This window comes from Prionailurus viverrinus, chromosome D1 (genome assembly GCF_022837055.1).
Source record: "Prionailurus viverrinus isolate Anna chromosome D1, UM_Priviv_1.0, whole genome shotgun sequence".
NCBI lineage: Eukaryota > Metazoa > Chordata > Mammalia > Carnivora > Felidae > Prionailurus > Prionailurus viverrinus.
In genome coordinates this window covers 2,365,186-2,392,824 of record NC_062570.1, presented here as the reverse complement: position 1 = coordinate 2,392,824, position 27,639 = coordinate 2,365,186, and the positions used below count along the sequence as shown (strand labels likewise).

The 27,639-nt window shown below is 46.0% G+C and overlaps 1 protein-coding gene across 2 annotated transcripts in view; it reads left to right on the top strand.

The window, feature by feature from the left end:
• Window positions 1-27,639, top strand: part of PDGFD (platelet derived growth factor D) — a 222,330-nt gene that overhangs the window by 140,326 nt on the left and 54,365 nt on the right. Inside the window, exons 2-3 of one of the 2 annotated variants that reach the window (XM_047823327.1) lie at window positions 10,086-10,272; window positions 12,949-13,129. In XM_047823327.1, the coding sequence (XP_047679283.1) occupies window positions 10,086-10,272; window positions 12,949-13,129 (368 nt within the window). Of the gene's footprint in view, window positions 1-10,067; window positions 10,273-12,948; window positions 13,130-27,639 lie in introns of both variants that reach the window. The other variant, XM_047823326.1, reaches the window with a different exon arrangement.

The window sequence follows — 27,639 nt, the reverse complement described above, 5'->3', positions numbered from 1 at the left end:
GCATACTCAGAGTTCATACTTCAGTCTTCCTGACGATGTAAGGATACGATTTTTCATATAATTAGTGTTTCCTAGAGAAAAGGCTAAAACTACTTTTTCCTGGGTATGACTTTCCTTTCTGTTTTGTCTGTTATCTTTCTATGTCTCTGAGCTGTGTTGCCAGTGATTAAAGCAGATAATTTTTGTCGTTACGATTGTCTTGTTTTCTAGGTTCACATTAGGATAAGTGAAAAGTTCTCTGATTCTGTATTGCTTTCTGTCATGCCACTCAGCAGTGCCCATCCCCACCTACCACAGTTCTGAGTGGTATTATTCATTTCTCTTCACATCCTTCACGTGTCAACAACATCAGAAAACAAAGGTCTACAGTAGAAGAAAAGAATTATTGGGGAAATAATTAATGTGAATTATCCTGTTTTAATTTTTATTTATTATTTTTTAATGCTTATTTTTGAGAGAGAGAGAGAGAGAGAGAGAGACAAAGCGTGAGCAGGGGAGGGGCAGAGAGAGAGGGAGACAGAGAATCCGAAGCAGGCTCCAGGCGCTGAGCTGTCAGCAAAGAGCCCGACGCGGGGCTCGACGGCACGAACCGTGAGATCATGACCTGAGCCGAAGTCAGATGCTTAACCGACTGAGCCGCCCAGGTGCCCCTTTATATGAATTATCCTAATGTGATAGAATACAGTATGGCTGTTTTAGGGCAATCTTTAATTTCACTGACTTTAATTTTCTAAATCTAGACCAAAAATAATTTTCATTTGATTATAATTTTACAATCACTTCTATAATATACCTATAAAGTAGAGGCCATTTTGCAGGAAAGAGTATAGAGTAATCCCCCCGCCCCTTACTTGCCATCTCACTTTCCACGATCTCGGTGACCCCGGGTCACCTGTGGTCAGGAAGCAGGTGATGTAAAGTTGTAAAGTTCTGATGTAAAGTTGAAAGGTCAGGAGTAACCTCATGCTTTATCACAAGCCTGTGTCATTTACCTCGCTGCGTTTTATCACCTCACATCATCATGAGAAGCGTGAGTACAGAGTAAGATATTTTGAGGGAGAGAGAGAGAACGCCCACATTCATTAAGTTTTGTCACAGTATCTTGTTATAATTGTTTTATTTCATTAGTATCTGCTGTTGATCTTTCACTGTGTCTAATTATTTTTATTTATTTATTTATTTATTTTTAAAAATTTTTTTTTCAACGTTTATTTTTGGGACAGAGAGAGAGACAGAGCATGAACGGGGGAGGGGCAGAGAGAGGGGGAGACACAGAATCGGAAACAGGCTCCAGGCTCTGAGCCATCAGCCCAGAGTCCGACGCGGGGCTCGAACTCACGGACCGCGAGATCGTGACCTGGCTGAAGTCGGACGCTTAACCGACTGCGCCACCCAGGCGCCCCTCACTGTGTCTAATTATAAAGGAGGCTTTATCAGAGGTATGCATGTTTAGAGAAAACATAGTGTAGATAGGGTTCAATACGATCTGTGGTTCCAGGCATCCACGGGGGTCTTGGAACATGTGGCCTGTGGCTCCAAGAGGCTACCGAAATCGCTCACCATTGTGTAATGACCCAACAAAACCTCGTGTGTTAAAAGATCTCGTGAGGTGAGGAATAATCACTCTCACATGGTACTTTGGCCATCACCGCACTCCTGGTGACGGTTTCTGGCAAACGTGCAAAAAAGAATTCACGGTACTTTGTATTTTCCTATGTTGCTCGACTCAGATTCTTCAAGAAGAACAATTTTGAGCTCAGGGAATTATCAAGTGAGGTTAGTCTCCAGAAACACTCTCCAAATTGTTACTCTGAGGAAGTTTGTTTACAAAACATTAACACTTTGGCGTGTGCGTGCCAAAAGGAACTGTAATTAAAAAAAAAAAAAAAAAAAAAGATGCCGAACTGGCAGACAACCAACTCCCTCCTCCCCGAACCTTCGTAATTAGAAAGGTTTTGTATTATGGCTGGAGTTCCTAGAAAAATCTCTGCTGGAGAATTGAAAATAAACGGCTGACGTTTAATCTGCTTTGTGCCCGAGTTGCTTAAAAGCAGAGTGAGCACAGGTGACTTGTTGGAGAGCTGATCGGGGGTCTGGGGGGGGCCTCGTGCTCACCAGGAACATGGGACAGGTGTGCCCGAGTCTCCTTCGTGAGCATGGCCCCACCAAGACACCCGGCAAGGCGTTAGTTCAGTGATGGCACGCTTCGGTGCCTTAGGAAACACGGAGGGGAGAGATGTTAAGAATGCTCTCATGCTGATTTTTAAACTAACGTTCCTAATGAAGTCTAACTTACACCTTTAGCACCACAGCCCTGTGCTTTTGAAGTTAGATGATTTTTGCATAAATTGTCTCCTAATTAAATTCCACTTCATCCCCATTGTGTGTCTTAGGGTCTGTCCTACACATCGACCTACTCGTTTTAGAATTAGGGACTCCGTGCCCTACACTCTTCCATACTCTCCACCTCTCCCTCTTTCTTGTTTGCGTCTTCAACGTGCACTGCACTGCCTCTTGCTAATGAAGGTACTATTTTGCATTCTAGGATGTTTTTCTATCTTTCTATACTGTGTTGTTAGCCACTGAGGGAGAATGCGAAGATAATTGTGGTAATCCCGATCTTAACACATTAGGCAGAGCTGAGCTCACTGCTCTAAATTCCACGCTTACATCAGTCACCCGACTCTGCAGGTTGTCAGGTAGATCTGAGCGTGGCCCCCACACGCAACAGCAGATTCTCCTGCTTTTTTTTTCTCCCAGTGTTGTCCTTCTTTTTCTTGGTCCCTGGCTTTTTCAGCGTGGTACAGCCTGCTTGCATAGTCAACACGGTGGCACAGATTTTGATGGAAATAGTACAGAATAGGAGCAAGGACCTTTCGGTGGAGCTCTCCCCACAATGTAGCCCCCACAATGTCAGGCCCACTGGCTACATCAAAATGGACATCTTAGAAATACATTTTTCTGCTTTATTTCTGATAAAGCTCCCTTTTATGTGTTGTCTTACTTCAAGATACCCTTCAGTTTTTAAGAAGTCCGAATATGCATTTTATGCAGAAACATCCATCCGCGTGTGGATGTAACGGATACATCTTTTACATTTTTTAAGGTTATGTATTTATTTTGAGAGAGACAGAGACAGCATGAGCCGGAGAGGGACAGAGAGAGGGAGAGAGAGAATCCCAAGCAGGCTCTGTTCACACTGTCAGCACGGAGCTGACAGTGGGCTCAATCCCACGAACCGTGAGATCGTGACCTGAGGTGAAATCAAGAGCTGGACACTTAACCGACTGAGCCCCCCACACACCCCTCAGATATATTTTGAGAGTCTCCCCTTGCCCACACTAGCAGGCACTGGCATTCCTTTTCCTCAAGGAATGTAGCATTCTGCGTATGATTTTTTCTTTCTACTCTCCTACGAGACCTTCAAAGAAATTATAAAGCACCTTTCAGTATCTTCAGTGTTTGTCTCCTGTACCTAGCCAGCCTCACTTAGCTTTAAAAAGGGCTAAACACAGAGTACATTGTTCCCGCATTAAAAGATTTACTTAAACTCTTCCATAATGTGTTCAGCACAGATTGATGTATGAAGGAGCTACTTAGGTGCCTGGAATACTTTTCTAATATATAAGGAATAAAAATTTTCCGGGTGCCTGGGTGGTCAGTCGGTTAGGGCCTGACTCTGGATTTCAGCTCAGGTCATGACCTCACGGTGTGTGAGATCGAGCCCCACATGGGCCTGCTTGGGATTCTGTCTCTCCGTCTCTCTCTGCCCCTCCCTTGCTCACTCTTTCTCTCTCTGTCTCTCAAAATAAATACATAAACATTAAAATAAGAAAAAAAAAGAAATAAAGGTTGTTCTAAATGTGTGTTGGAACAACTCGTTAGAGTTACCCACTTGTACTCTTATTTTAGATGACAAGGTACAACTGTGTATAAAATTATGGTCAGACAGAAGTGTCTATCCCATTGGCGATTTTGGACTTGAGATTCCATTTCCCCATCTCTGCCTCGCCCTTGACTACTTAGTCATGGTCAGACCACTGGCAGGTGCATCCTCTTGAAAGAAAATGGTCACGTCACTTGGACCCGAAGTGAGTCTTGAGTGCCACATTACACAGACCCTGAAGTACGAGTTTAGGAACCAGGAGCCACAAAGAGGACATGGTGTGTGGAATCCTGGAGTTGGTCACGGTGGGAAAGCCACCAGGGTGAGAACACCGACCGTGGGGTTGGACCGAAGTCCACCCTTACACACACCGGCCTCTGCAGCAAATCACTTTAACTTCTCGCTGCTGGTTTCATTACCTGTTGAAGTCACAAAGCAAAATTAAATTTAAAAGAAAAAGCAGAATGAGAGCAATGATATTTACTGCCTCCTTTTTTGTTACATAAACTTATATTTATGATGGACTTACAAAATTGGGTTCTTACAACCACTGTTGCTCCCTGCAAAAATCAAGTAGCCTCGTTGGGGTTGTTTAGCATTGGAAGTGGGACTTCTTCGTTTGTATATCATTCGGCTATAGTCTGGGCCAGCGCCATTTCTGTGATCTAGTGCATAATTACAGAGCAGGCATTTTACAAATGAAGTTTTGTAATATATCCCTTTGCAAGTTAGGACTTTCCTGACTCAGTGACCGTTCTGTGTTTTTGCCTCTTGGCTGCAGAATAGAGTTTGTGACATCAGTTGTGCCTCTGGCTCCTGGACTGGGACAGTGGGGCAAACGGGTAGGCCTGGACTGTTGTGCTGAATTTGTGTGAGCACCAGATTCAGTCTGTAATTCTACCATTATGTTCCGATGGAATCGTTGATCAAGCATTTTCATCCTTATGTAGCCACTGAGCATTTGGCCTCTGCATTTTAGGTTGTCATAGATAACATTACGACCTGAGAAGAAATAAAAGCATTAGCATTATTTATGATTTCATCTGTTCTTAAACATTATGTTATGGATCACCATGTATCTCTGTTGGGACCAGGAAGGACTCGATTCCATGAAATGAGAAAGCTAGGTCCGGGGGTTGACCCGCAGAGTCAGCGGGTAGGCAACTCGATTCCATGAAATGGAGAAAGCTAGGTCGGGGGTTGACCCGCAGAGTCAGCGGGTAGGCGACTCGATTCCATGAAATGGAGAAAGCTAGGCCCGGGGTTGACCCACAGAGTCGGTAGGTAGGCGACTCAATTCCATGAAATGGAGAAAGCTAGGTCTGGGGTTGACCTGCAGAGTCAGTGGGTAGGCAACTCGATTCCATGAAATGGAGAAAGCTAGGTTGGGGGTTGACCTGCAGAGTCGGCGGGTAGGCGACTTGATTCCATGAAATGGAGAAAGCTAGGTCAGGGGTTGACCCGCAGAGTCAGCGGGTAGGTGACTCGATTCCATGAAATGGAGAAAGCTAGGTCCAGGGTTAACCCACAGAGTCGGTAGGTAGGCGACTCAATTCCATGAAATGGAGAAAGCTAGGTCTGGGGTTGACCCGCAGAGTCGGTGGGTAGGCGACTCGATTCCATGAAATGGAGAAAGCTAGGTCTGGGGTTGACCCGCAGAGTCAGTGGGTAGGCGACTCGATTCCATAAAATGGAGAAAGCTAGGTCCGGGGTTGACCCGCAGAGTCGGTGGGTGGGCGACTCGATTCCATGAAATGGAGAAAGCTAGGTCAGGGGTTGACCCGCAGAGTCGGTGGGTAGGCGCCTGTGGACCAGAAATGATGAGGTGGAGGAGGCTCTGAGGTCAAAGACAGGAAAGCAAGTCCCAAACAGGTCAGCAGCTGGTGAGGTTAGATGGAAAACTGAACTTGAGGTGTGGAGTCATAGCAAGGAGGTGCAGGAACCAGGAAAGTCAAGAATAAGAAGCAAAGTAGTAGACCATGTGAGATGGTCCTCAAGGTGAGTGGTTCTCCAATAGGGAGCGTTTGCATCACCTGGAGGGCCATTACAACAAATAGTGCTGGTCTCTACCCCCAGCTTTGCTGCCTCAGTAGGTCTGGGTAGGGCCCAATCATGTGCATTTCTAACAAGCTCCCAGGTGATGTTAATGAGTCTGATTTGGGAACCCCACTTGGCTGTTCTAGATGAATCCCAGACAGAAGTGATGAGGCCTGCAGTGACTTTTCATGAGCTCCTTTGACACTCGGTTGGATGAGTTGAGTTTGTTTAAAGGGTTGGGGACAGAACCAACAAATACAACATTTGGCGTGGGTTTTTTTCCATTTTAATTGGTTTAAAAAAAAAGATGAAATGCATAACTCAGAGTTTATGAGGATGTAAACTTCCTTCTGTGTGAGAATATAAAATAAGAAGTTACATTCTTGCCATATAAACTTGCATAGAAACTATTGTCTATGAAAAGTGATGTGTTTCATATTTTTGTGGCTCAACAGCTCCCACCACGCTCTGGTTAAAGGTGTGTGCTCTGAAAAGTCAATGCCTAGGGTCAAATTGTGATCCACCACTAGCTCTGTGCCCAGAGCTAACAAGTTTCTTACATGCTCTGAACTTCCCCGGTCACATGGGGGATATTTTCTAGTATCATAGGGTTGTCGCAAGATTGAGTGACTATCATATGCTTACTGGGGTGCCTGGCACATAATAATTGCCCCATCAATGTTAGCATGATTGCACACCACAGTAAATGCTCTCATTCAGAAGGGTGACTTCATCTATAAGACTTGGTGGTGATCCGGGGTAAACCCGGTATGTTGGGTCTGTACTGTAATTCATTATAACTCTTCTGCTGAAAACAGCCCTGAGTCGGCATGAAGTTATACACTATATGTAAACAGTGTGATTCACAAGTCAGAGCAGATTACAGATAGCAAAGAGTCTAAAACTGCATCTACCAAATTTAACACTAAGGGAAGAGTGGTTAAAAGCATCAGGTCTGGGGCCGGAGAGCCCGGGTTAGTGCTCTGACTCCATCCTTTACCTGCTCTGTGACTTTTAAGAAATTCCTTGACCTCTCTGTGCCTCAGAATCTTCATCTGTAGAATGGCAGTGATAGCCACGTCGCAGAGTTGTTACAAACGCTCACACACGCATACAGTGTCCTATTTGTAAACAGTTTACATGCAAAGAGCTTCAACAATGTCTGGCCCAAAGTGAGCAGTATAAATGGGGTCACTGTCATTCATGTGTGTGTATATGTATATTTTGGCAGGATTTTGATTTTTTAAAAATTTTTAATGTTTATTTTTGAGAGAGACAGCATGAGCAGGGGAGGGGCAGAAAGAGAGGGGACATAGAATCTGAAGCAGGCTCTAGGCTCTGAGCTGTTGTCACAGAGCCCGACACGGGGTTTGAACTCACAAACTGTGAGATCATGACCTGAGCTGAAGTCAGACGCTTAACTGACTGAGCCACCCAGGCGCCCCAGGATTTTGATACTTAAGGGAAAATAAATCAGGAAACTTGATAAAAAAAAATTTTTTTTTCAGGTTGATATAGTTCAATACAGTGCAGTATAGGTCTGTGGTAAATTTGTAATACTGGAAACCAGTTTGTCTTAACCAAACTGTATCAGTAGGAAACTCCACCCTACCACTGCTTTCTTAAAACTAGAATAAGCATCTCCTGGGACGCCTGGGTGGCTCAGTCAGTTCAGCGGCCGACTTCGGCTTCAAATCTCACGGTTTGTGAGTTCAAGCCCCGCGTCGGGCTCCACACTGGCACTCTGAGCCTGCTTGGGATTCTCTCTCTCCCTTTGTCTCTGCTCCTCTCGCTCTCTCTCAAAATAAGCAAATGACCTTAAAAAGTAAAAATACTAAGCTAGAGAAATATTAAGCAAATAATACTACTGCAGGAAACACGGCACGGATTATGACAGTAAATCTCTAGTAATGCAAGTGTCGAAAACACCGCAAAACATCATGTTTAGATCCTGTGCTTGGTGACTGACTGTTGATTGACTGGTGGATGGTTGACATTTCTCTTCCTCGCAAACAGCCCTCCCCCATTTCCTACAAGCCCCAGATGACAGTTGAGCAGACAGGCAGTTTTCATGGCTACATTTGCAGTGTCAGGTGAAGGGAAGAGAAGAGGGAAAGGCCAGCCAGGAAGAGTGTTTGTCGTTCCCGGGGAGGGCGTGTGGCTGGGCTCCCTGGAGGGGGCACAGAGCTGTGCTCTCGCGTCCTGGGTTCAAGTCTGCAGTTCCCATGCAAGACGCTTCTGCATCTCGTGGGCTGTGTCCTCCTCCTCCCTCTGGTACGTGGGGAGCCTCCAGCCGCCCTCTGCATCCCAGCCTTCCAGTGGCTTCCAGCAGCGATGTAAGCCTCCCTGACCCGGCTCGCTGAATTACAGGCCTCGAGTAAACGCTCTGCGGGCAAGCACAAATGGACTGTGGTTGGATGCAGCACCGGCAGGGTCCGCACAGCCAGAATCCAAAGTGCAAAGAACTCTGCGTGCGGGAAGGATGTAGACACGGACCCGCCTCGGCTGTCAGGCTGACACAGGTCTCCCAGCCTTAGGTCAGATTTCACAGCTCATGGGCACGGCTCGTACCCCCTGCACTTCAGACGCCAGCTGCAGATTTTGGGGTGCCATAACCAACAGTCTATCAATTCAGGGTCCCCCCGTAAACCCGTCAAGTTTGATGATTTGATAGAACAACTCGTAGAACTCACGAAGGCACTAGAGTTACAATGGCAGTTTTACTGCTAAGTTTTATTGTAAAGGGTGCATTTCAGGACCAGCCCAATGAGGACACACAGGGTGAGATCTGGGGGCTGGCGGGGGGGTGGGGTCCCAAGCACGAAGCGCCCTCCGCAGCAAGTGCACGTGCACCAACAGCCGGGAGGTTTACTCAAGCTTCCAGGACCAGAGTTTTCCCGGGGTTTCATTCTGCAGGTGGGACTAGGAGAATGACTGCTGATGGGACCAGACTCCATCTACAGTGCTCCTTTCCTCCAGGGAGGTTGTGAGGTCAGGCTCATGTCAGGGCTCCAAACCCTCTGCCTTTCAACACACGGTTGGGTTGGTCTTACTGCATAGCCAGCCCACTTCCGGAAACTGTTGGGGAGGGGGCACAGTTAGTTGCCTCATTAGTGTAAACCCAGACGTGGCCCCAGGGCCCACGGTGAATAACGAAGACCCTTCAGTCACCTGGGAAGTTCTAACTGGGTAGGATTTCCCGGTCAAGAACCCAGCACAAAGACCACACAAGTTCTTTATCGTACGACACGCGGAAAATACAAGAATTGGGCTCATAAGTCACCGAAAACTAAGGCAAAGAACTAACGATTTTTGTGATACAGAAACCACTGGAAAATGTCATTTGAATAAAAAATGAGTAGTTATTAGGGGCACCTGGGTGGCGGTTGGTTAAGCGTCTGACTTCGGCTCAGGCCATGATCTCACGGCTCGTGAGTTCGAGCCCCGCGTCAGGCTCTGTGCTGACAACTCAGAGCCTGGAGCCTGCTTCCGATTCTGTGTCTCCCTCTCTCTCTGTCCCTTGCCTGCTCACACTCTTTCTCTGTCTCTCAAAAATAAATAAACATTAAAAAAATTTTTTAAAAATGAGCAGTCATTAAGCACCATTGGATCCTTTCATATTTTTCACTCCCTCGGTCATTTGTTCAGTGATATTTCTGGAGTTCTACCTGTGCTCGTTGCTGAAGCTATAATGTCAATGCTGTAAGGGTAGAGAAAAACAGAAAGTTGTTGTTTTGCTTTTGGGGGGACTTTTTGTGTCATAGGGAAAAATGGAAGGGTTAATGAACTATTTGAAATTATTTACTCATTTTAATGTCGATCTAAATGAACCTGAGTTCTGAGGTGACTTCATGTGCCTCGTCGAAAACTATGTTAAAAGAGGTCTCCAGTCACAAAATATCGCCAGCAAGTGCAGACTTGTGAGGACTCAGGGGACTGGGGGTAAGAGAAGGAGTCTGTCCGTTCTGCGTAGAAAGAACCAGAAAGCGGCCGCTGGGTCTCAGGTTGTTAGACGAAATCGTGACGTGCTTTGAAATGTGATGTTTTCAACTGCTGTGTTTTTTTTTGTTGTTGTTGTTTGTTTTTTTGCTTTCTCGTAATTGGAACAACATACTAATTTCTACAAGTTTGTGACTACTAACAGACAGCAATCACCTCACAGACTTGTACCGAAGAGACGAGACCATCCAGGTGACAGGAAACGGCCATGTGCAGAGCCCTCGCTTCCCCAACAGCTACCCCAGGAACCTGCTTCTGACGTGGCGCCTGCGTTCCCAGGAGAAAACAAGAATACAGCTGGCCTTTGACAGTCAGTTCGGATTAGAGGAGGCGGAAAATGATATCTGCAGGTGAGTGGGGAGAAACGCAGGTCAGGGGTCACGTCCAAGGGGAAGAAACGATGGATGTAAAACCTCGCATCGTGCTTTCCTTTGGGGACCCGCCCAGATCCGAGCGGACAAAATACAGGGGGCACAGGCTTTGTCTGCAGAGGGCCCGGTCACAGAACCCCAGGTACGCACCCGTCAGAGCCGGGCCACCGGGCTGCTGGGGAAGGGCCCCTGTGTTGGCCGGGCCTCGAGCAGCCTTTGGGAGCACATAGATGCATCCAGCATCCCGCGGGAGCATGTAAGGAGCCCCTGTAGGGCTCCGGGAACTGACCCTGGTCATTGTAGCCCGCGCACTGGAAGGTGGTGATGGTGAGGACCATGTCAGGGCCTTACCCTGAAATCCTGGGCCTCAGAGAAGAAAGAAACATCACCCCCCCTCAGATGGTCCGTTTGCCGTCCTTTTCTGGGTCTGCTCGATCATCTTGTCCCCTCTAAGCCTATGTATGGGAGAACGCCCTGGCTGTTCTGCGAATTGCCTGCTCACAGCCTCGCAGTCACTGAATTAGCATGTAGGGGACGGGAGGGCTTTGTTTCCTTTCTGTGCTTCCTGCATGCACGGATTCTGCAATGCCAGATCCTTTCAGCAGGTTTATTTTCCTCTGAATAAGAAGAGGGTGCCTCAAATTTGGCTGTCCTTTGTCGCACGTTGATTATGCTGACAGCTTTTGTTGTGTGGCTGGTTCTTCCAGAATAACAGCAGTGCCTGTTACTTTCTAGGACCACAGAGGGTAATGTATGCCAGAAAGCAGACACAAATACGTGCCCCAAGAGCCGGTTCACGTTTACAGAGAGGACACACTCCAGCGGGTCTTGTGGCTTGTCACCCCTGAAAGGGAGAACTGATTTTCTGTGCTGGAGAAAGAGTTGGTGCGGAAAAAAAAAAAAAATGTTTTTTTGAGGACTGTTCAGGGGTGATGGCATGAAAGGGAAGCCAGGTCTCCATGATGAGGTGAGGTTTTGATCCGGGTAGATGGGAGCTGTGTCAGCACCCATGCCTTGGAAATGGAAGACACTAAGGGTAGTTTCCTTTCTGGACCTTTCAGCCAATCCAGTTGTGTCTCAAAATTCATGGAGGCAGATAGAGGAGTAAGAGGCAGGGAAGGGGACAGGAAGAAGGAAAAGACAGACTGACTTCGTCTCAGGGAAAAACCACGCTGATGGATTTAAACCACAAGAAAGTGACCTTTCGTGGTATTAACAAAGTTTCAAGTACACTCATTCTTTGCGCGGTAACTGTGATTTACACATATTGTATATAAAATGCAATGCGCTTGATTTCCTGCCATCTGTTCCCAAGCCTCCTTGATGTTTACATTGTAATATTTTATTGCTTGAATAATGATTCTTTGCGAGTGCTTCTCACCTTCCAAGCACCGCATAAACATGAAGTAATTAATTTACACGCCACCCAAGAGATACCCAGCCGGTGAATTTGTGTAAACCTCTTACTTTGCTCAGAGGGAAACTGAGGGAAGAGGACGGAAGGGCCCCATAAATCACCGTCAACGAAGTGTAGTCGCCCAGTCGTTACACGATCCCGCCCGGTCCAGTAAAAGCTCTGTGCCTCCTGGTGGACTTTCTCCATATTCAGCCGCCATGTTTCTCGTGCTGATCCCGCCAGGGCAGTTGTGAAGAACATATCAAGCGGGTTGAGTCTACGACCACTGTTCGCCCAGAGTGCCCATCATTTGCGTTGTGACTTTAGCATTCAAAGACATTCGGGGAGAGGCAGAGTGACTGATGGCCGGAACTGAAGGGCAGATAGTTCAGCTCACAAGTAGAATGTCCCGAGATTTGGGGTGTCCTGAAAATAAAGTCAATGATCCCTGGAAGATGTCCACTGTGTCCCTGAAGACAGTCTACTGTGTGATGGAAAGGTTATATGGAACATTGAAAGAGGACTTCCCCACCTCCTCAGTCCTGGCATTCTGTGTTTCTCTGACCAGCATCAGAGCTGAACCATCCATGGTCGTCACCTCATCCATACCCTGGTTTAACCAGAAAGCTCCAGTATTTCTTAGGGCACCTCCCTCCCCCAAATCGTAATGCTTTTCACTTTGATAACCATCCTAGTTTATTATAGGATCCTTGCAAAAGACAGTTTCCAAAAGGAAAGAGAGCTTTTTATTTTATTTTACCATCTATTTTCTGTAATGAGATGATGTAACATAATGCTGATTCCACATGCTGTATAGATACGGATCATTTCTTAAGGGACCACTGGATGTGGCGAATTAATTAAAAGTGGGAATTGGTTTGAAAACCTTTATATAGTAAATATTTGCGCATATAATTAAAGCTGGGTCTCCAAAAATAGGACAACAGATTATAATTATTACTTTTCCTAGGAAACCCTTCCAAGCCAGATGTTCAGAAAGTGGCCCATTTTGATGACTGTTGATTTGGGAATACTCATGGCTAAATGTGCATAAACGTTCTTTCAGATTATTGATGTTTGAATTTGAAAGACTGAACCCAAAGACCGGCTTTCCTGTAAAAATTCCTGTAGGCTTTAATTTTCATGTTAGGTGGTAGTCATGAGAGATCACATATGTTACTTTTAATTTCTCCGGGGAAGGATGAATGTCAAAGCGTGCTGTAATCAAAATTTGTTTATTTCTGTCACATTGAAACTAGGTATGATTTTGTGGAGGTTGAAGATGTATCTGAGACCAGTACCGTAATTAGAGGGCGGTGGTGTGGACACAAAGACGCTCCCCCCAGAATAACATCAAGAACGAACCAAATTAAAATAACATTCAAGTCTGATGACTACTTCGTGGCTAAACCTGGATTCAAGATCTATTATTCTTTTGTGGTAAGTATCCTAACCGCCCTGTGATTAAAAGCAGACACTGGTTTCACGAAGTACAGAGATCGTTTTCTATGATGAAACGCAGTGGTGTGAGGGTGAACTGTGTTAATTCTCCGTGGGATGCTCCATTACTGCCCTATGGCCAACATGGTATAAAGCTTTCTGGAGTAAGGAGCACTGTTTTGATCTATTAGGTCAACCCTTGGGTCTACACATAGTAAACAGAAAAAGGGAAATGGTTGATATTAGTAACACAGTGTTACCTCTGGTTCAGCTGATGCAAGGTAAATGCAGAGCCAAATAAAAGGCATGTGAGAGTTGAGTATCTTTAGTTCAAAGAGTTGTCTGTGTCATTCCAGCCACAGAGAAGAGTCTGGACGATTTCAGCTGAAATTACCCAGACGTGGGAGGGGTCTCTGTCATGATCATGGAGCCTTAGCGTTGTCAAGAGTCGTAAAGTTCGTGAACTTCCTCAAGTAGACCCAGGAGTGTGGCACTTTTGTGTTGGCTACACTCCTGCTTAGTCGTGGTGTCACCTCTGCTTAACACCTCCACAGCCCTTCCCAGGTTTAAGTGGATCTAACCGTTGGAAAATGCTCAACCTCTTGTTGAGTCAAAATCCGCATGGTAGTCAATTCTCGTTGTTGGGCACATGCGATCAGGTGTCTCCTTTACTCAGTCAGGTATTGATAAGACTCTGTAAGGTTCCTGCTCACTGTCAGCCTCTGACAGGTGCAGTAGATACCACGGTGAGCAAGACAGACAGGGTTCTTGAGCCCCTGGGAGCTCATAATCTCGTAGGGATGGCAGCCTATTAAAAAGCTGTAATAAGGGAGAACAGTGAACAAAGGCGAAAGTACCGGGTTCTGTGAGTTCGGCTCAGGGAGACAGTGCCATAATTTTACCTGTCCATGACCTTGGCTATCCCTGAACCCTTCTTGTGTTTGTAGTGTGTGACCTTTTATTCTCCCATGAGCACGCTTCATTCCCGTTCAGTCTGTCTTTATCCGTCTTCAAAGCACGGATGTCAAAATCGAACCCAGGGCTACGGATGGAGTCACTGTGTGTTTTGTCTCCCCTCCTGTGGGTTTTTTTTTTCTTTTTCGCATATTAGTGAGCTATTGAATGCTAAGTGAATTCTACATCAGAATAAATGAAAAAATAGCATGAGGCGACACCGCTTCCCGTTTTAATTTGAAAATAATCCATCAGGCATGATTTACGTTACTGCAAACACATCAGTGCTGCTCAGCGTTAAAACTCAAGGGTGAACCTTAGGTTTCTCTGTTTCTGTCTTTTAATGTGTTCAGTGCTGTTCTGTTCTCCACTGTTCATGGGCTGCACAGGCTGGGCACGTTGGGATGGTGATGGATAGGCTTAGGGAAAGACCTTTTTTCCCTTAAAACATCAAGAAGTGTTAGTGCTGATGGATAGACTTTCTGTGAAACTTGATAACTAAACTGAATGGTCCGTAAGTCAGTTAGAAACACCCTAACTCTCATACAGTGTCATTCAGGCAAAATAACTCCTTTTCTTTCTTTTTTTTTTTTTCAACGTTTTTTATTGATTTTTGGGACAGAGAGAGACAGAGCATGAACGGGGGAGGGGCAGAGAGAGAGGGAGACACAGAATCGGAAACAGGCTCCAGGCCCTGAGCCATCAGCCCAGAGCCCGACGCGGGGCTCGAACTCACGGACCGCGAGATCGTGACCTGGCTGAAGTCGGACGCTTAACCGACTGTGCCACCCAGGCGCCCCAAAATAACTCCTTTTCTATGGAAGAGGCAGCACAGGTATGGATTTGGGGGGGATGAGTAGTCCTTTTTGGAGGTGTTCGAGCTCACGGTGCCGGCCCATCACCCGTTGAGTGGCCAGCATTAAGCGGCATGTTGAGTGGCCTCTGAGTCTGGCTGGAAACTCGCATCACTCACTCGCTCACCTCCGCCAGGACATTAATTGTGGGTTTTAGGAGCGAGAATGCTTATAATTTTTGGTGTATTTCCCTACTGACCTCTTGGTCTGCATTTTTGAGGACAGATCCAGGCTCCTTTTCGGTTTCTCAAGGCGTCTGGCACCAAATAGCATCAACTAGAGCCGGAGAGCTTTGGTGGCTGAACTCCAAGAGGTGGAATGAACTTCACCTACAGGGGTGTGTGGACTACAGATAGGTGGGCTTTTTTTTTTTTTTAATGTTTACTTAGAGAGAGAGAGTGCGCGCATGAGCAGGGGAGGAGCAGAGAGAGAGACAGAGAGACAGACAGGATCTGAAGCAGGCTCTAGGCCCTGAGCTGTCAGCACAGAGCCCGACGCGGGGCTCGAACTCAGGAACTGTGAGATCATGACCTGAGCTGAAGTTGGACGTTTAACTGACTAATCCCCCCAGGCGCCCCAAAGATCTGTCTGGCTTTTGATAAAGGCCTGTTTCTTGCTCAACAGGGATAGAAGGTCACTATGGCTTGACCGGTGTATTGGAGAGAGCATTTTATTTTACTTTTTTAAGTATATTTATTTACTTGGAGAGAGAGAGAGCATACTCTGGGGAGGGGGAGAGAGGGGCAGCGAGGGGTGAGGGGAGAGAGAGAGAGACAGAGAGAGAGAGAGAGAGAGAGAGAGAGAGAGAGAGAGAGAATCCCAAGCAGACTGCACTGCCAGCACAGAGTCCGATGTGGGGCTAAAATTCACCAACTGTGAGATTACGACCTGAGCCAAAATCTAGAGTTGGACGCTGACTGAGCCACCCAGGTGTTCCGGGAAGATCATTTTATTTGTGTTTAAATTGTACTTGCAGAGACTTTAAAAGGGCAGTGTTTCTAAAGCCAGATGCTACAGAGACTGGGCCTAAAACCTAAAGTTGACCACCTTTAAGCTGATACAGAGACAAGGGATTAAACACAGCAGACGCTCTCCGAGTATATCTGAGTGACTATTTTTACAATGTTACGCAGCCCCCCAAAACTTGTAAGGGTCACAGGCAGCTGTTTTTTGCCATGCCTACCTTTAGGCTAGATCTAGGGAAATTTGAGCAGAGAACAGTTCCTGAGGAGTGAGTGTCCTCTTGGAAAATGGCAGCTAGCTCTCTGGGTAGGTCGGGACCCCCCCCCCTTCTCATCGCTACCTTTTCACCTGTCTGCTTCGCATGGGACATCCTTCTAACTGGTACCTCAGTGACTCTCCGGGTGCAGAAGGAGTTGCCCTAGATGCAACTCGCAGGTGCACGGGACCACAGGAGACCTGGAATCACATCTATGTGATCTGTACTCATCGCATCTTTGCAGTACCCAGTCCCATGTGCATCTTTGCTTAGGTTTTCATTCCACCGAAGTGTGGGAGACTCATGGTTCACATCACGATCACTTATTTGTGGTCACGAGTGGTTCACAAGTTACAATTTTGTGTGATGTGCTTGGGATTTGATCTTGTACCTTTTTCTTTCACAGTACCTGTCTTGGTCTCTCCTAGAGCACAGCCTCATGAGACCAGAGTTTTGCTGTAAAGCTCACTTTGGATCGACTAAGGTTTCCCTACTTACCAATGGTCTGATATTAAACAAGTCTCTTCCCCTTTCCTGTCACATGTATCAAATGATGATAATTGGCACTGGTGTGAGGCTTTTTTTTTTTTTTTTTTTAATTTTTTTTTTCAACGTTTATTTATTTTTGGGACAGAGAGAGACAGAGCATGAACGGGGGAGGAGCAGAGAGAGAGGGAGACACAGAATCGGAAACAGACTCCAGGCTCTGAGCCATCAGCCCAGAGCCCGACGTGGGGCTCGAACTCACAGACCGCGAGATCGTGACCTGGCTGAAGTCGGACTCTTAACCGACTGCGCCACCCAGGCGCCCCGGTGTGAGGCTTTTAAATGGTACCAAATACTTCGTGCCGTGCCTAGGATGTAGTAAATGGTCAATAAATAATGGTGCTAATGATCCCACCTTTACAGTCACTAATTGTGTATATATGTGTCTTCCAAGTTAACGGTGTTTAAAAAATTCAGCTGAGTAAATTTTAGACATCTTGTTGGCTGTATTCAATGATTTGCTCATGAGGCAGCCCCCAAGCTAGCCGACAGGAAGGAGCTGCAAGGAGTTATGTGAACAGAAAGTCTAATATACGCAGAAGGGAGCGGGAACAAGGGAGTTCTACTGGGCAAAAAGCTGAGTGAGTTAGTGCAAAGTTACTTGTGTTTAGAAGACAGCAGGGATCTGTCAGGTAGATTATGCACTAGAGCTGATGAGGAGATTCCTGACTGACTGCTTTAAGAATCCATTTGGGGGGAAACCAGAACTATAAGTAGGTCTCAGTTCGGTCACGTGGGCCTTAGCATGAGTGACTCCATTTTAAGCCTGTTGTCTTATTTTCAGCATTCATAATGAACTGTTCAAGGGTCTTCTTACTGTGTGTATTCTACACAGTGCCTTACACACGGCTAGCTAGCCCGTTTGTTGAGTTGACTCTTTCCAGGTGAAATATGATTCGTTAGAACTGCCTGATTTCAGTTTTTGCTCTCCTGCTCAGGCTTTTTTCCTTGATTTCACTCTACTGTGGAGAAGAGGTAAACGTCAGAGGGCATAATTAGGCAGAATGGATAATGTTATCAAATCCTTGTTAGCAAGATGTGGTTGTCTAAATAAATCAAGCTCTCCCACCTCCAACTCACTTTGTCGGGGAATGTCAGGAATCTGTTAAGTAGGTCTTTGGAAAGGTATCCAATTACAAGGCTCCCATTGGATTCCCAGAAGGCACCCGGCACGAGTGTGAATCTCAGCTCTACCCTTTACTACGGTTTGTTCATCCGTAAAGTGGTGGTCATACTGCCTGAGATGAAGTAGTCATGAGGATGAAATTAGACAACTTTTGTAGAGTGTTCTGCCTGGAACTTATTCATTCCTCAAATATCCGCTGTTCTGACTACTGTCGTCGTCACTGGTGTTATTAACACATCGGGTGACAGGTGAACTCGACATTCCCACGCAAACGGCCCAGCTGTCCTGTGTAGGTGGGCACGTGTATGCCCACCTCAGGCCGTAATCCACTTCCTTTGTCCATGGTAGAAATATTTTCTTGTACGTTGTAACAAACCTAAAAACGTTTATTGGTGTGAGTGAGTTTGTGCACGGCGCACACATGTGTTTAATGTAAGGGTCATTTTTTTTTTCATTCAAAAACAAAAAATGAAGTCATTTTAAAGCTACTCAAAAACTTCCTTTTTATGAAATAATTCTAGTTTATTTCATAACTTGAAATCCGCTAGTACCTATTACAAACAATTAAAAAAGCAATTTTATCAGGTCAGTTGCTTAAGTATATATCTCTAGTTTGAATTTCTAGCAGTGAAGTTAGGATTTCCATTGAGATTGAAACTCTGCATGAAGCATGGTTTTGCCTTGTAAGCAATTATTCCAAATAGAAAAAGAAATGGAAGAAGGGAAAGAAGGAGGAACAGGAGGAACAAAACCCAGGAACTGAATAAGATAGGGTTCCCAATTGTAGCACCTTTTGCAGATTCTAATTTTGTTTAGTCTAAGGCTCACCAGTTGGTTAAAGAAAAACAAACTAAGGGTGTGGGCAGTTCACTCTATTCCCCTGAGCCGAATTCTCAGAAGGAGCTGGAGAGCGAAGGACGCCTTCACTTTCTCTGTAAAACGTGTGGAAATGCTGTCCTAATTTTCGCAGATGAAATCGTTGGACATCCTGAACATGTACGGGTGCTCTGGCCACACAGCCAGGACTATGTGTAGATCAAAGGACTGTCGTGGTCAGGGTGGTGACCACACAGCCGCTCTCCCCATCAGTTTCTTCCTTTCAAATAGATCCTACTGAAGGTTTGGGGGCTGTGAGATTGTTCATTGAATACCTACTGTGAGCTAGACCCAGCGACGTCCAGTGCCCTGGAGATCCAGCCTGAAAAAGACAGTGTGTCTGCCCTCAGGACCTCGCCTGGTAGTGGGCACAAACGGGCAATAAATGCCTAAGTAACTAGGGAAGTCAGGACGCGTTCACAAACCACAATTACTTGCAGTTCGGTAAAGGCAGGAAAGAAGATAGACATGGGTAGTGTGATGGAGAGTGATGGACAGCTAGAGTGTCATGGCGGGAGGCACCGTGAGAAGCCGTGGGAGAAAAGAACAGCAGATCCTAAGACCCTAACACAGAAACGAGAAGATGTCTTTCGCGTGACAGTCAGTAATAGTTCTCTTGCTGTCTTGGGATGCAGGCTGCTGGAAGGGAGCAGACGTAAGGGGGGAACACAACAGCACCTAACGGCCCTCAGTCAAGAGTGAGAAAGGAGGTTTCCCATCTCAGCCCATCTTCTCGTGCGTCTCTCAAGGGTCCCAGCGCTTGGACCAGGGGTCAGCTAAGTCCAGACACCGAGAAAGTGTCAACAAGGTTTCAGACAACGTGTGGGACAGGGACAGGGTCCAGCAGGAGGGGAGCAGAGCAGGAGGGACAGACGTGGGCTCTAGAAGCCCGAGGTTGCCCGGGCCTGCCATGTTGGCGAGCCTGGCAGGGGGTTCAGAGGCTGTGGGGCGAAGCACATTCTTAAGGACAGAGTCTCCCTTTTGTGGCCCTTCGTAGGCAAGGGGAGATAAATGTTCTTAGTGAGATTTTACAAATGTCCTAAAGTGTCACTAATTACATAGAATGTTTTGAGGAACCAGGAGCCTCTTTGGAAAGGGTGAGTGAACTCGTTTTAATCAGATTGCTTTCCTAAAACCTGAACACATAATGAGAACTTTAATAGAACTCGTGAAGGACTGAAGAGCAAAATTTAGTATAATCTTGGAGCGAAGGATGATTTCTGAAAGGGTGTGGCTAGGTCCAGAAGCACATTGTGGGTGAGGGGAATGAAGGGCAGGTTGAGCTCTTGCAGGAGGTGGGGGTGGGGAGCAGAAGAGGAAGAGATAGCTTTAAAAAAAAAAAGGGTTTAAGGAAACAGGAGGAGACAGAAAAGTGAGGTGGAATGAAGTCCCATGATAATAGCACGCGGCCCTGCCCAACTCTTATTTCAATGTGTTATTCAACAGGCTTTTTACTGAGCGTGTATTATGTGCCGTGCAGTAGGGTCCATACTGGATAGAGCGTAGTGAAGACATGCTTTATGGTCCTGCTGTCATAGAACTTATAATTTGGCACAGTCCTGAGGAGGAGGAGGAGAATATATTTTAAAATGATAATAATGAAAATACAATAACGATAGCATCCAACCATCTGGGTGACCGTGAGGATCAAATGTATGAGGCATCACGTGTGCAGAGTCTAACTCAGGCCCCGGCACGTCCTCAGTAACCACTATTCTGCTCCGGACCTATGCACTACGGGAAGACGGGTTTCAAGAAAAATGTGGAAGGGAGTCGCAGTATCTTAGATACCTGGTGCTTGGCCAACCGTCTTATTTTTACAAGTGAGGCGGTGAACACAGGTGACATAACTTTGCGAACGAGAAAGGTTAGGAGTTTGCCTGTGGTCACAGAGCTCACACATAGGCGCCATCCATGAACTATGAAAGCTGTGGACCCTCCAGAAAAAAATAGATGTGTATAAAATTGTGCATAAAATCTCAGGGAATACCCATGTTTCATCCACGATGTCCTATGGGTCCATGGAGGCAGCAAAGAGCCCCATGCATATTATCTGTAGGTGTTATCTGACTTCCGAGTTATTTTCTTCCACGCTGACGAGTCCTTTCCAACACGGTGTTGAAATAATCCTTTACTACTGTAATTAATTTTCCTCATAAACCCCATGTGCTAATCACATGAGCAGATGACTCCCCATGTGCTGAGTAATCACATTTTCAGCTTTGAGAGAGAGGCTGTTTAATGACACTTGGACGGTCCAGCATCCTGTTGATCTAGTGTTTAATTATGCAGGCACGCTACAGGTCGACTTTTGTCCTTGAGAACCAGAAAGTCGTCACGACTTTAAATGGCTGTGCCTCTCTATATACCCATAACTTTTTCTCTGTAACCATGCTCTTTGATGCACTAATATTTTCGTAGCTGGAGCCAAAAAGAAAAATGAAGGAAAAAGCCATTTGACTAAATTAGAAAAGGCTTGCATATTTAAGACATGCCTAAAACAGAGCAGTATTTCTTCCCTGAAGAGCTATGAAGCGAACCTCAGTAAAAAATATCTCTGCCTAATGTTCCCTTATAAATTCAGGAGATATTTCTGAGACCTTGGTGTGGCTAATAAGAAAATGATAATCCTGTGCGGGAGAAAGGCACACCAGGATGGCCCTGGGCATCGCAGTGATGACGTGTGGGGGGCATTCAGGGCCCACGGGCAAGGGGAGCACTTGACTTCGTGCAGACGGGCATTGTGGGTAGAAGAGAATGCCCCCTGTCTTCCGAGGTTCTGGGTCTGGGGGCCCCCAGGTTACACCAACAAAAGCGACAACAGCGAGAGAAAAGCACTGTATTAACACGGGCATCTCGCATACACTTGGGAGCCCTCAGTGATGAGTAACTCAGAGGGGCAGTTCAACATCTTAACGAAAGAACAGCACATCTTTGGAGAAGGAACAAGACAAAGGAAAAGGACCCTGAGTCTGCAGGGCAGCAAATTGTGGAAGATGAATACTCGGAGACTCATGGAATGTGAGGGCCAGTGAGTCAGGTTTGATGGGCAGATTGCTCTGGTGCCGCTCTAGGGTGATAAGGGTCTAGAGTTATCGCTGGTGATGGACCTTGTCCTTTCTGGTAGAGAGGGGAAGGGGGACACGTTTACAAATTTGTATCCTGCTTCCAGGCATATAGGGGAGGACAGAGAGCTTGCCCTTTGTCTCTTCTGTTCAGCTGCCTTCAGCTCAAAATAATCTTTATGCCAAAGCGACATATCTTAGGGTCACATATTCTGTTCCCCTTCACTGGACTGGGTCAGGCGGGGTGTTGCCTAAATAAAGGCACAAAGACAATAAAATAAGATAGATAGATAAATAAATAAATAAATAAATAAATATGTATGTACATACATACATACATACAAGGCATTTCAGAATATTCTGTGGCATACATTCAAAGTGTTGGAGGTGAAGGTTGCTAACCCCTTACTGTAGTTTCTTTATTCTAGCCAGTACAAAAGAGACACGAGAAGCCAAAACATCACCAGAAGACCAGCTGTATTAATGGTGTTCCAAGAAACACCAAAGCTCAAGGCTGTCTTGTAAAACTAGAGTAGACAATGTGTCTGGAACCCAGAGCCAGAAGGCATGTGTATTTCTGTGATGCAAATTCACACCCAAAGGTTCTTTTAAGGAGTCCAGGGTCCTTAGAAGAGACCGGGGAACACTTACAGGCCCCTTCCCCTGCAGGGACGATGTAGGTCTGGTCACAAAGAGTCAAACAGGCAGGAGAGCCGGTGAGGACGGCCAATTCCATGCCCACCCATGCTTAGCAGGTGGGCCCAGCAAGTGGAGGGGAGGGGAGACCCTTCCTGATGGTTGGGGTCCAAGGCAGGCAGCCCAAGAGAGAAACTAGGAAAGGGGATGTGGTGGAGGTAGAATAGGAGGGAAGAAGTGATGAAGGGAAGAACTTTGGAATGAAAGACACCAGAAATGTTTGTTGATATCTCCATATCTGTGAACTGAGGCAGGAATAGAGACAGAAGCGTTTCCCCTACGGAAGAGCAAGCAGAGAGCTGTGTGTTCCATGAAGGGTTCAAGCCCACAGTGATTAATGCTTTGGTTTTTCAGTCGAGCATCTCCGGTAACAGTCCTTGGGAACTCAGTCCCCCCTCTGCTCTGGCTCTAAGGAGAGCTGGTCGACCTGCTTCATCTCTGTAGGGATCAGCCACTTTGGCAAGTCGAAGGTCCCTGGAACTTAAGGGAAACACCAGCCTCCCGTCCTAACTGAACAAAGGGATTAGAAATTAATCATGTAGACAGGACTCATGTAGCATTGAAAACACCTGCCCTTGCTGTTCCCTTTATCCATGGGAATGTGACCCATGAAGGCTGCCCTCCACTCCACATTGCTTCCGTCACCTGTGAAAATATTGAGCCACCGGTTCAAAGTGACTCGTCCTTATTTTGCAATGGAAAATTGGAGTCAGGCAGGCAAAAAAATAAATCAAAAAGATTAAAAAAGGCATGGAGGCACCCCTGACAGAGAGAGATACACGAATAAAGAATCAAGTACATTGCTTCTTGGCTAGGCCCTGCTGATCACTTCCCGATTGGTCTTTCCACCTCCTGTCCCTCGCCTCCAGTCTGTCCTGAGTGTGTTCCTTGCTAAAGGAGAACTGTGGCCGAAACATTTCCCCACTTAAAAACTTGCGAATGACCTCCAGTTTCCTATGAAGCATCTCAAACCGAAAGCCTTCCGTGTTCTGACGCCAGCCTGACATCCAATTCTCTCTTCTCCCTAACTAACACCGGATTTTCTGCCTCTAATCCCTGGCATTTAATTTTCATATCTGTATCATATCTGTCCTCAGAACTCCAAGCCCTCCTCTGTCAAAGCGTATTCATGTCAAAACTACTCCTCCTTAGCTCCTCAACCATATATACTGCCCCTCCCCCCCATCAGGCACCCAGATTGTTGGTCTTTATCAACACTATGGTTTTTCTTTTTTTTTTTTTAATTTTTTTTAACATTTTATTTATTTTTGAGACAGAGAGAGAGAGAGAGAGAGAGCATGAACAGGGGAGGGTCAGAGAAAGAGGGAGACACAGAATCCGAAACAGGCTCCAGGCTCTGAGCTGTCAGCACAGAGCCCGACGCGGGGCTCAAACCCACGGACCGCGAGATCATGACCCGAGCCGAAGTCGGACGCTCAACCGACTGAGCCACCCAGGCGCCCCAACACTATGGTTTTTCAAAGAAAAAATAAGATACACACATCCCGGATACTTCTGGACATATGTAGAATAGTAATAAAGAAAAAGAGAAAAAACAAACACCAGAAGTTCCCATCACCCAAATATAAGTACTATGAATATTTTGATGCCTTTCTTTCCAGTTGTTTTTTTTTGTTTTTTGTTTTTTGTTTTTTCAACATTTATTTATTTTTGGGACAGAGAGAGACAGAGCATGAACGGGGGAGGGGCAGAGAGAGAGGGAGACACAGAATCCGAAACAGGCTCCAGGCTCTGAGCCATCAGCCCAGAGCCTGATGCGGGGCTTGAACTCACAGACCGCAAGAGCGTGACCTGGCTGAAGTCGGACGCTTAACCGACTGCGCCACCCAGGCGCCCCTGTTTTTTTTTTTTAATGAACTATTGTACAGGCCTCACTGACTCTCCTTGAAGGCAGGGAATTGGCTTATTCCTGAAGGTTCTTCACAGGGTGTTGTGCTAAGTAGGTCTGGAAATGTTTAATTGAGCTGAACCAGCAAGTATTGAGTTCCTATGACACATCTGATAATTTGGAATAAAAACTATAAAAGCAGTTGCCAGAGATTATAAAGATGCTCTAACAGCAAATTGCCTGTGTTTTTCCAGACTTAAGTCTTAAGTTGTACCAACCTACCGATGGCCCTTTAGCTGTTGAGGCCCAGGATTCACTGGGCACTGGCGGGGGGGATGGGGACTGTGAGGATAGAAGAGTGGGGGCCATTGTTGGGCTCAAACGTCAAGGGAGCTGAGGAGGGGAGGCGGGTATTCTGCTTCTGAAGTCTGTCTCCACCACGTTGGCACCTCAAGGAGCATATAGTTGCATCCGTAACAGCCTGACTTCAGCAGCTCTCACTTCGGACTATGTCACTGTGACATCAGAGCAGACATGGCTTGGTCCTCCGTTGATGCACTTGCTGAGGTGGCCTCTCTCATGCAGAATGTCAGCGGCCTGGAAAGACTAAGGGCTTCGTAATAATGGCAAAAATGGGGGCGCTCGGGGAGCTCAGTCAGTTAAGCGTCCAGTTTCAGCTCAGGTCACGATCTCACGGTTCGTGGATTCCAGCCCCACATCGGGCTCTGTGCTGACAGCTCGGGGCCTGGAACCTGCTTTGCATTCTGTATCTCCCTCTCTCTCTCTGCCCCTCCCCTGCTCACACTTTGTTTCTCTGTCTCAAAAATAAATAAACGTTAAAAATCTTTTTAAAAAACGCGGTGGCAAAAATGTCTTTGAGGTTTTGACGGCCTCTTATTCTGAGGGTCTCTGCGAAGGCCTCGAGAGCTTTCCAGGTTTTCAAAGACACTCCAAGGCCCCTCGTTTGATTTTTTTTTTTTTTTTTGAGGTTTTCTGTATAGGATAGAGGACCTATGAATCAGAAACACTCAAGTTCACATCTGTGTATGATCTGTGAGACCCAGGACATACATTTAAACTGCCCCCGCTGCTGTTTCTTCATTTGCAAAGTCAGAAGGAACCACCTGCATCGTAAAACTGTGTGAGGATTACCTGTGAGACGTACGGGCTTGATGTGCACTTGGTGTGTACCAGGTGGAACTATTATATTATTACTACTGCTACTGTTACCGTTCAAATGCCTTGGAAGGTTAGAATCGAATTACGTAGTCCAAGGTTAAGGGGTCTTGCGTCTCAGTCCACATGTGCTGCCATAACAGAACACCATAGTCTGGGTGGCTTAAAAATTTTTTATTTTTCACAGGTTTGGAGCCTGGGAAGTCCAGGTTCAAGGCCCTGGCAGATTTGGTGTCTGCTGAGGGCCCACTTAATTCATAGTTGGCCGTCTGTTTGCAATAACTTCACATGGCAGAGGGGTGAGGGAGCTCTCTGGAGGCTCTTTTATCAGGGCACTAATCCCATTCATGACCTCGTCACCTCCCCAAGGCCCCAGTACATCTCACTGGGGGTCGGGTCACAATATATTAATTTGTAGGGGGGACCCAACAGCGAGTGTGCAGCGTGTTAAACCAGATGAACACCGGAGATCTTGGACTAAGAGTGAGGTCAGACCTAGGAGCAGCCGTGTGGTGTGATTCCGGTGCCGGGTTGGAAACCTGGGTACGCCCTGAGTCGGTTGTGGGAAAGTAAACCCTTACTGGCTCTTTTCCGTTACGCTCTTTTAGATACACAATCCCTTTGTCCCCCTTGAACTCTTCCTGAAAATATCTGGAAATATACTTTCAATATGAAGATTTTAATTTTAGTAGTATATTTAGATTTGAAAAATTCCTTGAGGTCACGGCTGTAGGAAGACGTTCATTCCTCACCGAACTCTACAAAACACTCTGCAAATAGCACCTAAAATATTCCTTTGGCTCAAAGACAAGTCAGATGTCTGAAGCGTGGAGCCGTTTGAGGCCACAAGTACCCAATGTCATCTTCAGGCATTCCCCTCCCCACCCTGGCCCCGAAATACTAAAACTGGCTATTTTCCTGGAGAAAAAAAATAGTAAACCACCAAGTATTTTTAATCTCTACAATAAATATCTTTAGAACAGACAAAAAAGAAATATGAATTTGTAATAGAAACTTACTTCATATAGCAATAGTCGTAACCTAGAGAGAGAGAGAGAGAGAGAGAGAGAGAGAGAGAGAGAGAGAATCTTAAGCAGGTTCCACACTCATCTTGAGCCCAACATATGGGGCTCGATCCCACATGAACTTGAGCTGAAATCAAGAGACAGTCAGACATTTAACCAACTGAGCCACCCAGGTGCCCTGGAAAGGTTTTTTTAATTGTTAAAAAATATTTATAAATATAAACATGTAGTCTTAACCAAAAAAAAAAAAATCATTTCCAAAGAAAAATCAGTTATAAAGGCAGAGGTCTAAATTGAAATTTCAGACCAGCGCTTTATTTTTGATTTCATTAGTTAGAACAAACAACTGTAAATGATCCATTTTCTTTTGAGAGTTTCCCTTGTGTAACAAAAATATATGCTATCATCAATATGAAAATAAAATGGCTATTTCTAAGGCCAGGTGTAGGCAGAATGACAAAGATCTTTTTGTGCCTCCAAAAGGATTTGGAATTGTCTACAGCCCGGACTCCCATGTCATCTCACCTTTGCCCCAAAGGCTCTTTCCTCACAAATCGAAACCACTGCCAAATCTTTCACGTAGGCCAGGCTCAAATTCGTTCTCCAATGAACTAGGTCACTCCTTTATTCTACATGCATTTGGCAGATCTCTGTCTCTCCATCAGGTTTCACAGTAGGTCCTGGGGGTGCAAAGAAGATGGGAACTCTGCCCCCCAGACAGTATAGTTAAGACAGGCGGATAAGCAGTGACTGAAACGCAAAGCCCGAGGTCGGGGAGGGGAGGAGAGAAAAGGTAACCATGTCTGATGGAAAGAGAAGGTGGTCAGGAAATGAGTCACAAAGGGAGCAGTCCCAGGACCAAGGCAGAGGTGGGGAATCATTCAATCCAAGCAGAGGGAACACAATGAGTCACTGACTGATAACGGCTTAAAGCCTTACCCGTCCCAAGTTATTTGCATTTAAAAGCAATAAATCCTAAAGCTAAAAGGAAGGAAATCAGCCAAAGGCAGTTTAGGCTTAAGCCACAGAGAATGATTTAGACAGCTTGAAGCATCCAGGTTGGAAGGAAATGACCCCTAATCAAGTGTTTGCGTTAGAACCATAGAAGGATTTTTCTTTCTTTG